At 37.8% G+C, this 12,164-nt stretch overlaps 1 protein-coding gene across 2 annotated transcripts in view; it reads left to right on the top strand.

Moving 5' to 3' along the window:
- Positions 1-12,164, top strand: part of HIBADH (3-hydroxyisobutyrate dehydrogenase) — an 88,242-nt gene that overhangs the window by 63,639 nt on the left and 12,439 nt on the right. For both annotated transcript variants that reach the window (XM_068935227.1, XM_068935228.1), the window contains 2 exons: positions 10,194-10,327; positions 10,896-10,972. In XM_068935227.1, the coding sequence (XP_068791328.1) occupies positions 10,194-10,327; positions 10,896-10,972 (211 nt within the window). The remainder of the gene's footprint in view (positions 1-10,193; positions 10,328-10,895; positions 10,973-12,164) is intronic.

The raw sequence follows: 12,164 nt of genomic DNA, 5'->3' as shown, positions 1-12,164 counted from the left end.
GCCAGCTGTCAGTTTTTGTGTGTCGTGAATTTGCACAGCAACAGTACGTTGCTCAGTCAAGACAGATGAGAGTGAAAGCTGTGATGTCAAGGTGGACTTTCAGTTGTACTTGTGGCTTTTGCTGTTCCTCACAAATATGCTGTGGGGTATTTTTTATGTCTGTTTGTTTGTTTGTTTTGGTATTATTTGTAGATCCTAGTTAGAGCAGATAGCAGAGCTCTTCTGAGAATTTAGCTTTTTCTAAAGGGGACATTACAAATGTTCATCCCTCTAGGCTTTTTCTCAATTAGTCCCATAACAGTCTGTTTTCTGGTTACTGATCTTCCACAGTGCATGGAAGCTGCTGAAGAAAGTGGAGATATGATGGCCTCAGTGTATATTAAATATGCAGCTCTGCCATCTTTCTAATGCCAGACAAAAAAAATTACTATTTTTGGAGTATGTGACTGAGATGAAGTTTTATTTCTAGGAGTTGAAGCATAGTCAAGGCAAGATGGGAATTCACTAGACTGTCACTGAATTTTAGTTGCGTGGAGGGATACCTGCAGCCCACATAGTTGAGAAACTGCGTGTTCGTGTTCCACTTTGGATTTCCATCGAAACACTAGAATTTTAAGTAGCGGTGCTGGTCAAGAAGATCATGGAGGGAAAGGGAGGTTGTTTCTGAAAGATATTTCTCTTGCATTTTGATGCAACGCTTTTTCAGAAGCTAGCTATAGCTAGCCAGATAGCTTACTACCATATGCTTTGTTTACATTTGGAATATCCTGAAGTCAGCCTTGAAACTTTAGTATATTAGATGTATGGAACATACTGCTTCAGTTCTTTGCTGACTGTCCAGCCTTCTTGTCGATGTTTGGATAAAACTGAAATACTTGTTTTGAAGTATGCTAAGGTCTGTGCAGTTAGTTTTGCTGTCCAAGACTGTAGATATTTGCAGTTGTTATTATTTTTAATATTTTTGAATAGTACTGAAGCCCTGAATGAGATTTAGGCCCTGTATCTAAGGAATAGGTAAAGAAGTAGTGAAATCTGGTACTCCAGCAGAAACACCTGTGGACTTTCTCTATTGCTGCATGGTGAGGTATAGATTAAAGGAAGGGAACAGGAGAGATGATTGACATGAGCTACAGTTTTTAAATGTTTCTGATAGGGTATTTTAGGTACTACAAATAAGCAAGTGATTTAATTTGTCAGACTTTATTTCCTTTCTTGTTGCAATGCTACTAACCTTTTTACTCAGTAACTTTTCAAGTGCTTTGGTATTTCTCTTGGACATTGCAATGATGAGAGCTGAATGTAGTGCTTTAAAAAACTGCTGCAGGCAGGCAGAACAATCTCATCAGGCCTTTCTTTCAGCTTGTACTTCTGAAAAAGTTACAGTACCTTCTGTGTGTATTGCCTTTTGTGACTCATTTTCTTTGGCTAATCATTTTGGAGGTGTCGGTTACTACTTAATAGCATCTCGTAAAATTTTCGTGATGCATTCCCTTCATATTAAACTTCCTGGACCACAGCTTCTGCTCAGTTTTTGTATAATTTACTAAGAGGGCGTATTGTTTTCTGCGTTTTGGCATCCTTCTGTGATAGATGTAAATTAGGCTGAAGTTTTATTATTTCTGTTCTGGTGTCCATAGCCAAGTTCAAGTACTAATCCCTACAGAATTCCACTCAACACTTCCTTTAAAAGCATAAATCTTCTCATTGCCATTTTGCTTTTTTTCTAACCAGTTCTTTATCCTTCCATCTGCACTACCTTCTACCTTCAATTCCTGATGAAGTTTAAGTCACTATTTTTGTGCCCAAAAGGCATATCCTGTGCTACTGCAGCACATGTATGTACCTTTTGTTTGTATGAATATATCCACATGATACATGTAAATCCCTAAGTATGTTTTCCTTGGGGCCCTGAGGATCCTTGTACGTACAGCAACGCTTCTTAGATCACCATGTGGGACTGGAGGGCTTGATACCATCTTTTGTGTTTGTACAGCACCTAGCACAATAGGGACCCAACCATGACAGCGGCAGAGGTGCTAGAGAAAGGACATTAAAGTGTTCTCTGTCTGCATCGTCTTTCTTCATGTTGTTATTGTAGGAGGCAAAATGTGTTTCATTACCCTCTCTCATGCTGGGCTATCCAGAACAGACAGCGTATCGTGTACCTCTTTTGCACCTTTCTTTCAGTCTATGCTACTGATATGAGAAGAGCTGTATGGAGCGTTAATGCTGATGCACACAGTCTGATCCACTCTTCTTCATTCTTGCCTGCGCTTGTAGGAAGCAGGAGTGGAGGGGGAGGAGGGAATTATTATTCTGCTGCTGACACAGGGAGAATGAGAGTGGCTTGATGCAACAGAAGATTATGTTCCCCGAGGATAAACAAACAGAAGGAGATAAATTAGGAGAGAAGATAATCCTGTTAATATGTGCATTCCTTAATTCTGATTCAGTTTCTGAAAACGTACAATTTCACAGAGGTTAGAGATTTAATTAGTACCTGTAAGCCGTCTCTTAAAGTTTACCTTTTAGATTGTGGAGTAATGCTTTGGGTTGGCATTCGAGATGCAGAAATTTGCCCATAAACAGGAATTGTAGGTCGTGATATGAATATCATGGGAGGAAAAAATAATAATGTGCACATCACCATCCCTTTCTCAATTAAAAAAAAAAAAAAACTTCCATTCTCCAGACTTTTGCACGATACTGTTTGTTAGAAAGTCAGAGCAGTTCATTCCTTGCAGCGTTCTGTTGCTTTTTCAGCAGAAGCTGGGCCATTGTGATATTTATCTGAATTCAAACAAGGCTAATTAAAAAGAGCTGCTGACAGTTGTTGTGATCTGACTTTGACTGGAGCTTGATGGTCATTATGGGTAAATAATGAACCAGGTCTGCAAATGTAGCAGCTGCCAGCTTGGGATAGAAGAACAGCTATTGCGTCCAATTTAAGGATCTATCGACCGCTTCCTTTCTCCCTGCAGATCTTCTTCCTAGCAGAAAACTAATGTTTTCTACTGCTTTGTTTTGTGGTTTCAGCTATTTCTAATATAGTCTGTAATTTCCTGTTAAATATTTAACCTAGTCCATTATTAGCTTTCAGAGTTAACAACTTTTCCGTTGGGCTTTCTTTGAATTTTTATTTTGTTTTGTTTTTGCAGTTTGTTTTTATGTACAAAGTAACTGCTTAAATAATTATGATAATGTGTATTTAATTTGCCTGTTGCTGCAGAATAAAAATCCACTAGGTTTTTTTTCTTTGCACAGCTGTAATTTAGCAAATTGTGTAATTGGATTATGCTGTAAAAGAGATGCCTTTACTTCCTTAAGCTTGCTTTTTTCTAGAATAATATTGAGTACTCGCATACATTTTCAAAGCACTGACCTGAACCTCCATTTCCATTTTTGTTCAAACATCAGTAGTTTATGAGGTATAGTGATGCAAGGCTCTATTTATCAGGACAGAGAAATTGCAATAACTTTCATTAAGGTGCACTTCCAAGTACATTGCTGCTTCATCATGAGCTTTCGCTTGTCCCATTAGCAAGCAAGAACAGGTCTGTTACAGGGATAGATTAATTTAACTTTCATCTAGAATTCCTCCCATTATAAATGCAATGCAGACATTTAAGTCACCACAGAATTTTATATATGCCAGAACTTACCACATCTACCCAGCATTTGCTCAGCTGCCATTAAAAAAAGCTATGTGCATTATGTAAAATGTACGAACGTGCTCGTGCATAGTGCATAATGCGGCAGAACTAGGGATCTTGCTGGGAAGAAATGATCCCAAGCGTGCCCCTAAAAGACAAGTCTTGCTTTGAGATATAATGATGAAAAATTGCCCATTTATGTGTGTCTTTGTGTTTCAGCAAAAACTAAACTTTGAATTGTGGTTGTCTGTGGTGCTACTGCAGGGGTTTTGCGCATATATATGTGCTTCTGCATGTGTGTGTGTGTGTGTGTGCACACGTTTCTGTTCTTCTGGAAAGGCCAGCAATACGTTAACAAGGGGTTATGTTATGCTGGTTTATGTTAAACCAGATCACCCCCTAACATGTGCAGAGCCATTCATCTGTGTCACCAAAACCCAAGAGAACATCTGACATGGACTTTGAAACAGAAACAGTGATCACTTACAAATCAAACATGGCACGCTCTAAACCGATTGTGCACGGCAATCTTTTCTAGAAAGGACAACTAATTGAACATGATAAAGTGTAAAGTTAATTAACACCCTTAAATTTGTTGATTACTTTCACGGGATTATATTGTTCGTTGAGTAGCAGCTTTCTGTCCCAGCTGTCGCCTTTTTAGCGAATGTCGCTGGTAAACAATAGAGACACCATAACAAGTCGTAAATGGTCCCTGTGACAGCAGCCCCTTGTGAGGCTGCATCTGTAGAAAATGATTAGAACAATTGCATTTTAAAGACGGCTCACATTGCAGCCCAGTCCCATCGGCCCTCTTCTTTATCTCTGTTGATGGCAGACTGGTTAAAACATTTAAGTTCTTTTGAGCAAATTAAGTGATTTACTGTGTTTTAGTTATACAGCAGTAGAATAGCTTCATAGGTCTACCTCTGAGGCTGATTTTTATAATAGGGGGGAACACAGTCCCTTTGAGTGGATTTTTCTGAGAATGTTCTGTTTACTCATTTCCTGGAACTAGACTGAGGATGTCAGACTTTGTCTATGAAGCAAGTAGAAGAAAATGATACCCTATCTATATGTCTCCTCCTGGTTACTTTAAATATATAGATTAATTTTAAATAGCCTGCTTTTGTTTCCAGTAGGGATTTGTAGCTGATGTTGCCTATACGTGCCTTTTAATTGGTTTGGGGGTTGTATATGTAGCAAAACAATAGTAACCTTTTCAGTTAATCTTTCCTTGTGTATCTTGGTTTAACTTTTTGTGAGTTGCAAAAGACAAAAGTATTTCATGTGAGCTGACAGATGCTTAATAAGAATTGCTTAGTCCTTTAAAACACAAAGCTCATGCACATACACCCCTATGAATGCACATGCACATGCATACGCACGCAGGTTCTCAAGTTCAGCCTATCTGAAAGAGAGCAAACATGACAAGAAACTGCTTGTTTGAGGCAACTATAGTCACTTAAGCTGCATTTTTGAAAAAATATTGGAATAAAGGACTAGTGTGCTCTTGTACTTCCCAAAGCATAACGAAGAACTTCCAACTCTTGCATTTGGAGGTACAACATTGTAAAAGAGGGAGAGAGGGTTGAAACCCTAACCCTGTTTTTCTTGTTTGTTTTTACATCTATTTTAGATCATAAATTAGTTTTTAAAATCCTGCCTTGGCTCAATACACTACATGTTGAATAAAGCAATGAAGGAATAGATGATTTTCACCTAAGCCCTCTTGATGTTACAGCTCTAAGCTTCAGGTTGTCTTTTGGAGTCTGTGAAGCAACTAAACACAGCTTTATTCACATTCAGTTTTAGTTTTTCTTCTCAACTTTGTCAGCAACAATATTTTTGTTTCTATAGGTGCAGCAAAGCAATGGTTTAAATATTTTTGTATAGAGGTATGCTTGTGTGCTCTGTATTTTCAAGCAGTGTAACTGCGATGGTGCGCTAATGCATAGTCTTAGAATATCACTTCTTTTTAACTCACCTGTGTTTTGCTCTTTTTGTGGAAAAGTAATAAAACTAGATCTAGAAGCAGATACTTTACGTGTAAAATTAATTAACAGCATCTTTTTCTAGCAATTTGTAGTCCTAATAATAAGCAAACTGTTTGTAACTCAGCTATGTTTACTGATACAGCTATAGAGGTAAGACATTTGTCTTTGGAACTGGAAACGTCAATGGCAAATTACAAGGCTTTTCCCAAGATTTGATGTGCTGTAGGACTTGTAATAAGCGAAGGGAAGTGAATTTGGAAGGGCAGGGTGTCTACTGAACGAGGCTGTCAGGCTGAGAGCCTAAAACTTGAAGTTATCTGAATCCAGACTGTCCCAAGACAGCTGTGACCAGTTGGTGTTGTCATATGAAGGTTCATGAGCCTCCATTCACATTTTCATCTAAAATTTAGACTAAGGAGCCTCAGCAGCTGTTTCACTGCTTTCCTCACAGGCAGTCACAAGTGAGAATCATGTGGGCTGAACAGTCTTGTCCCACAGTTACTTCTCCCGCAAATAACTCAGCCAGACAAGACTGGGCATATTTTGAAGAGCAATTCCATATGTATCTCTTCTGGTTACAAGTAAAGAAATTCAGTCTTCAGACCTTAGTCTAGCTCTAGTACCCAAGCAGGAAACTAGTCCGTGGTATGTCAGGCTGCAGTCCTTCTTCCTGCTATTCTAGAACCTTTCACTGTGCTTTTTCCAGGATTCATTTTTTGCATGCCCCCTAACTAGCTAGATCTCCTATCCTGCTTTTCTGCAGACCTGTTCCTGTAGAGGTATACTTCTGGGAAATTTTCTCATAAATGGCTTCACACAGGAAGTGCCTTTTGATTTTTGTACTGGATTGTCTGGACAATTTCCATATTTAAAAGTACCTGAATTCCCAAAAATATTTATTCCTCTTTTTCTGCTGTCTAGGTGGTTACTACTTTTTGGCCTATTCTCAAGGGGTAAGTCTTTTGTTCTGATTACTTTCTGCCCAGCCTCCTTAGCTTTCCTTCAGGCTAAAGCGTACTTACACTTTAGCTTGAGCCTAAGGTAAGGAAATTGCCTTAATTTTTTAAATTAGAGTTATTGACACTTTTTTTTTTTTTGTCCTTACAGCAAAACCTCCAAATAGTTGCATAGTCCTGTTATCTCTTACTTGTGTTTTTGTCAGCGGTAGAATAAGGAAAGAAGAGCAGAAATCAAAGAGAGTATGATGTTATGATCTACTGACTCCGACTTGACTTATTATGTGGAAACTGCTAGCAGACTTCTTTAAAAGGTTCTGCACTCAGGAATGAGGGAATGATCCTAGGGAAATCTAGTGAGGACTGCAGCCGTGGACTTGAGCAGTCTTGCTTTGTGGAGAAGGAAACCCTGCACGTGGTAATCACAAATGCAGTTTCTCAGAAACCATTCTGTAAGCATGAGGATTTTGGTGTTTTAGAAAGAGCAAATGGATTCTGAAGGTTTTCTGGAGTTTTGAACCTGATCAGCAGTGGTCCATAAAGCAAGATACCTTTGAAAAATGAAAATGTGAAACATGATCATTGCTCTTTTCGTTATAGTAAGCTGCTCTGCTTTTTCCCTTGCTCTCTTTTTTTAGTGGTATAAGCTGACAATAGTTCACTGATCTATGCTGTCAGTGTGGAATCTGTGATTGTGAAATAAAGCTGTACATATTTGTCTGATGACTTTTTATTTCTAATTTTAGCTGAAGTTATAGTTCTCGTATTCCTAGACTCCCTACCAAACTTTTGTAAATTTGCCAGTATTAAGGATTTGTTGCATTGCTTGTTTAATTCTGATAAAATAGCTGATAGTTGGCAAGGACCCGAGATAATAAAATAAACCATGAAGTAAACAGGTTTTTGTTTTTAGAAATAGAAATTTCTAAGGCTCCTGCATTATACAACAAATTGCTCTTTTTTTCTACTTAACTAATTTATTTTTTCTACTTGAAATGTAAGTGCTTGAACAAGTGAGAGAGTGCAGCTGTCAGAAGATTAACCAGCTGAAAACTATTGTCAGCATTAATTTTGCTCTAATAAATGACTCTCTGAAGCTATTTAGCAGTCTGTAATCTAGATACAAGGCTATTGACCTATGATGGATAGTACTGGATTTTGTTTGTAAGCTTTGACTTAAATTGTCTACTTAATTTGCTGCAGGTCAGATCACAGGATTAGTGGTAAAGGCCATTATGTGGTTTGAATAAAAATAGCTGCAGGAATGGAATGAAAATCATTGTGTTTATTAATGTAGCAATCTTTGAGGTCATGTACATAGTAAAGTGGTAGCCAACAAGATGACAATGACCTGTTTGTCTTAGCTCTAAATCTAGGCTTTGCTCTTAACCCAGTTCCTGGGATTCACCAGTGAGTTGCCTGGGGAGGAGACATTCATCTGTGACTGGGGATTGGCTGCAGCCTCTTAACCTGAAGAGGAAGATCTTTACCACATTTCAGTGTGTCAAAAATGTGTCGTTCTAGGAGCAGCATGTTATATATAGACTATTTTTTCAAAGCTTTGAGTCTGAGCAAGTTCTTCTGGATGCTTCGGGGTATAATATAGGTTGAGCAGCTGCTTCATTTGTTCTCTTAGTGGGAATCTCTTTCTTCTACTCATTTGCCTATTTTTACAAAACTGGTGGAAACTTAGTGGGTTTTTAGACCTTGATCTGTCAAATTTGTCTGAAATTCTTCAGTGAATTCAAAAGATAGTGCAGGTTGAATGGCAGGGTGGTGGGCAGAAATGCATGACAGATGCAGAAAGGTTCCTGCACTGTCTGTGAGTGACTGGCTACAAATGCCCCTAACTTTTTTTTTTTTAAGGAAACGTGAACAAAAAATCCTTCTTGTTCTTCAGTGTGTGTCACAGTCTTTGATGTAGGAAAGAAGGCCTAATACTGAGCAGGTCATTGCCTAGCTGGTTCAGTGGTACAGCACTTGCAAGAGATTTAAGACTTTAAGTTGAGAGATGCTTGAATTCGCCTACTGGGATTGACAACTTCATCGGAACTTTTTGGGCAGGAACTCAGTTGCTGCGGTGTCGTAGTTGTGGACTTATTTTTTCTTTCTATTATTTTTTATCACATAATTTCATTTTCTGGTGAGGAACAAGGTGAATGGAGCAGGTGTCCTATTTAAGTGGGATACATTTTTAACAGAATAACTTATTTACTATTGCAGCTTGATGGAGTTGAGGATTCGGGGGGGGGGGGATTTGTTTTTTTTAAAGCAATGCTGCTTTGTCTTCCACTGAGAAGCTTTTCAGGAATGCATCTTCATTTTGGCTATACCACATCCAGCTCAGTGAAGTCGTTTCAGTTGCACTCTTGATACTATTTCAATATGAACATTTATTAATGGTTACTACGGTAGCTAATTGGTGGAAAAGAACTAAGAACCATAGTGGAAGAGCAATCTGACTTAATATAGAAGCAAAATTATATTTGAAAGTGGGCCGTTATCTGCAGCTGTACATTACAATAGGCTAAGGTCTGATGCATAGCACAGAAAATGTATAGTGGCTGCGCTTCTTGCTGAACTGAAGAGTAGCGAAGAACCTGAGGCGCTCATTGGTTTGGATTTTTCTTGTAGTTCTGTCTATTAAATGTGTTGGGGATGAGAAGGTTAAGGTATGCTAGTAATTCGTACTAGAAATAGACTTCTTTTAAGGAAAGGTACGTTTCATCTAGGTGCTAAACATCACATGAAAAATATTGCTATTTTTGTGCTTAATAATTGTATGATCAAAGACTACGGCATGTGCTTAACGATTCTTGATAAAGGTAGGATAGACTTATGGGAATAAAACTGGGAATAGTGTGTGCATGTGTGTTTTTTTGCACTAGTTTTATGTAGTTCTCTGCGTTGGTGTGGTATGTGTTAAGTCTATGCATAGGAAACTAACTGAAAGTTTCTTGAATTAGAAAGAAATTTGCTTCAGAGTAGAAACGTAATAAACTTCAGATGCAGAGATTCAGAAGGGCAGCGCTTGGTTTTGCATGGCTGTATCGTTTAGATGTTCAATTATGTGAAAATAAGCACGCATTGATAAAAATCAGACTTAAGTTTGGAGAAGCTGATAAAAGCAGAGTTAATTGAGCAACAGTCTGTCAGTAGTGATACGTGGAGAGCAGTTTGACAAAACAGAACTTTTATTTAGTAATTCAGATATAATGAATTTTTTGGGATGCAAGGTTGCAGAAAGGGTTGATTCTTTCTCCATGTGAAACTATAAAAGTGATACTGCCAGTTTTCCGTAAGCCTTGTGAATTGTTGTGTCCTCGTATGCCTGGTGATACATTCTTCCCTATAAGAAATTTTATGTGGCTTTACCTTCATCAAATGTTCAAGAGTTAAGATCTTTGATCCTGTAAGTGCTGGGGCTATATGCTTGCTTTACAAGGTAGTAATAGACTTTGAGGGTATTCATCATAGGTGAGGTACTGAGCACATAAATTGTATATCATCAGAACCTTATTGATAAGATGGGGTTCTTACATTTCTTTAAAAATACTGATATTAAATCCAGTGTTGTCTTGATTCAGGCGTTGGAGCTGCTCGAGCCGGAAACCTCACTTTCATGGTTGGTGGAGTGGAACAAGAATTTGATGCTGCCAAGGAGTTGCTGACATGTATGGGTTCTAATGTGGTTTACTGTGGAGGGGTTGGAACTGGACAGGTAATGCTTGCTGAGGACTTAGCAGTTACCTCAGTCTTTCTTTTCTGTTCCTTTTTTGGTCTTTCATGATTCCCGCTTTTTTTATTCCAGAACTAAATGCACTATATTATCTCCCCTTCCTTGTTTGCTCATTCTTCAGCCATTTATATATAAAATATTCTCCTGACACTGTTCTCCAGCATGTTGTATAGCTTACCACCAAAACTTCTGAACTGATCTTTCCCCAGATTGCCTTATTAAGATTATACTTCTTAGAGGATACAAATTTTAATTTTATTTCTTCTAAATTTAGTATTACTGTGTGGTCTGAAGGGCAAAAAACCCCTACATGCAATGTACACTAACTGAGCTACTGCACTAAGAAAAAAAATATTTCCTAATCTCTGAAGGAACCATAGGTCATCTTTCATTGACTTTTTACTAGTGTAGATTTGTACTTGCTGGTGCTACTTTTAGGAAAGAGCTATCTGAACTTGATCGTAGCCATTGTGGGCCTAGTTACAGAGGCTCCCTACATGTTAACTCTATCAAAACTCAGAAACTGGCTGACTATTTAACTTATTTTCAGGCTGCAAAGATCTGCAATAACATGCTCTTGGCCATCAGTATGATTGGAACTGCTGAGGCTATGAATCTTGGAATCAGGTTTGTTTGATTTTTATATTGGATTGAAGGGTTTTTTTCTTTTCTGTGGTCACAATTTTTGTATTTTACAGTTGATTTTTCCTGAGACAACAATGATTAGATGACATAGATAAAATTTGGCTAGAAATTCTCTTGTAAAAGCCTTTAACAAGCTAAAGTGATTATTTAACTAAGGCAGGACTCTTGAGAACTGTAATATTCTCTTTCATTTTTTGTATAGATCATTGTGTTCTGTATCTCAAGTTAAGTGTTTATTTGTTCTGTTACAATGCAATGTACAATAATGTTTATCTTAGATTCCAAACACGCAGAGATAATGTGGAGATACTTTTTTGTTTGGATGCTAAGCTAATGTACATTGTATTTTGAGTATTATACTCTTATGGCTCTGATTGGCTTTGCCTTTGTTAACTTGTTCCAAAATATGTTGTAAACTAACACTTTTAATGTGGTGTGCATCTCAAATCAGAATTAAAGCATAAAAAAGACATGTGCTTTTCTGTCAGACTTAACCACTGTGGTTTGTCCTAATTGACAGAACTCTTCCTTTGCCAAAAAGTCAGAGTATGTTCCGTTGCACTCCTTCCATTCCTTTTCTAAAAGGTGATGCATCTGATTTCTAAGTGGCAGCACATTCAGACAAAGTGGTTTTTCTTCTCTAATAGAAACCTATTTCTGTGCTGTGGTCTTTGAGATTTTATTTCATGTTCCAACAAAATGCATGCAAATACCAGTTCAGCTTCACAGTGTTTGAACCTTCCTAAATTCTCTTAGCCAGATCTAAATCATTTGCAAGCTTAAACACAAAGAAGTCCTGTGTCTGAAGAGATTATCTTGCAATTGCATATCTTTTAAGAGCTCTTCATCCATTATTCATCTGCCCAGTCACATCCTTACAATTGGCCTGCCAAAACTACAGATGTTCTAGATATTTATCAACTGGGCTCTAGACCGTGTGCTCATGTGGATTTGATACATTATAAAAACAGCAAGAAGGCATCAAATACTTAAATAAATAAAAAAGAAGGCCTATATGTGAGCGCATACACAAAGCAGTGTAATGGATTCACATTTCCTCTTAATTACCATATCAAGATGCAGTTGTTTTATTGAATTGCCCTTGTCTCAGATGTTAGACTATCTTGACCTATTAAGTTGTCATGTTGTAATTGAGATAAAAGAGGAATTTGCT

The sequence above is a fragment of the Struthio camelus genome, chromosome 2, assembly GCF_040807025.1.
Source record: "Struthio camelus isolate bStrCam1 chromosome 2, bStrCam1.hap1, whole genome shotgun sequence".
Lineage (NCBI taxonomy): Eukaryota > Metazoa > Chordata > Aves > Struthioniformes > Struthionidae > Struthio > Struthio camelus.
Note: the sequence above shows the minus strand (reverse complement) of the source record. Positions and strands in the feature narration are given on the sequence as shown.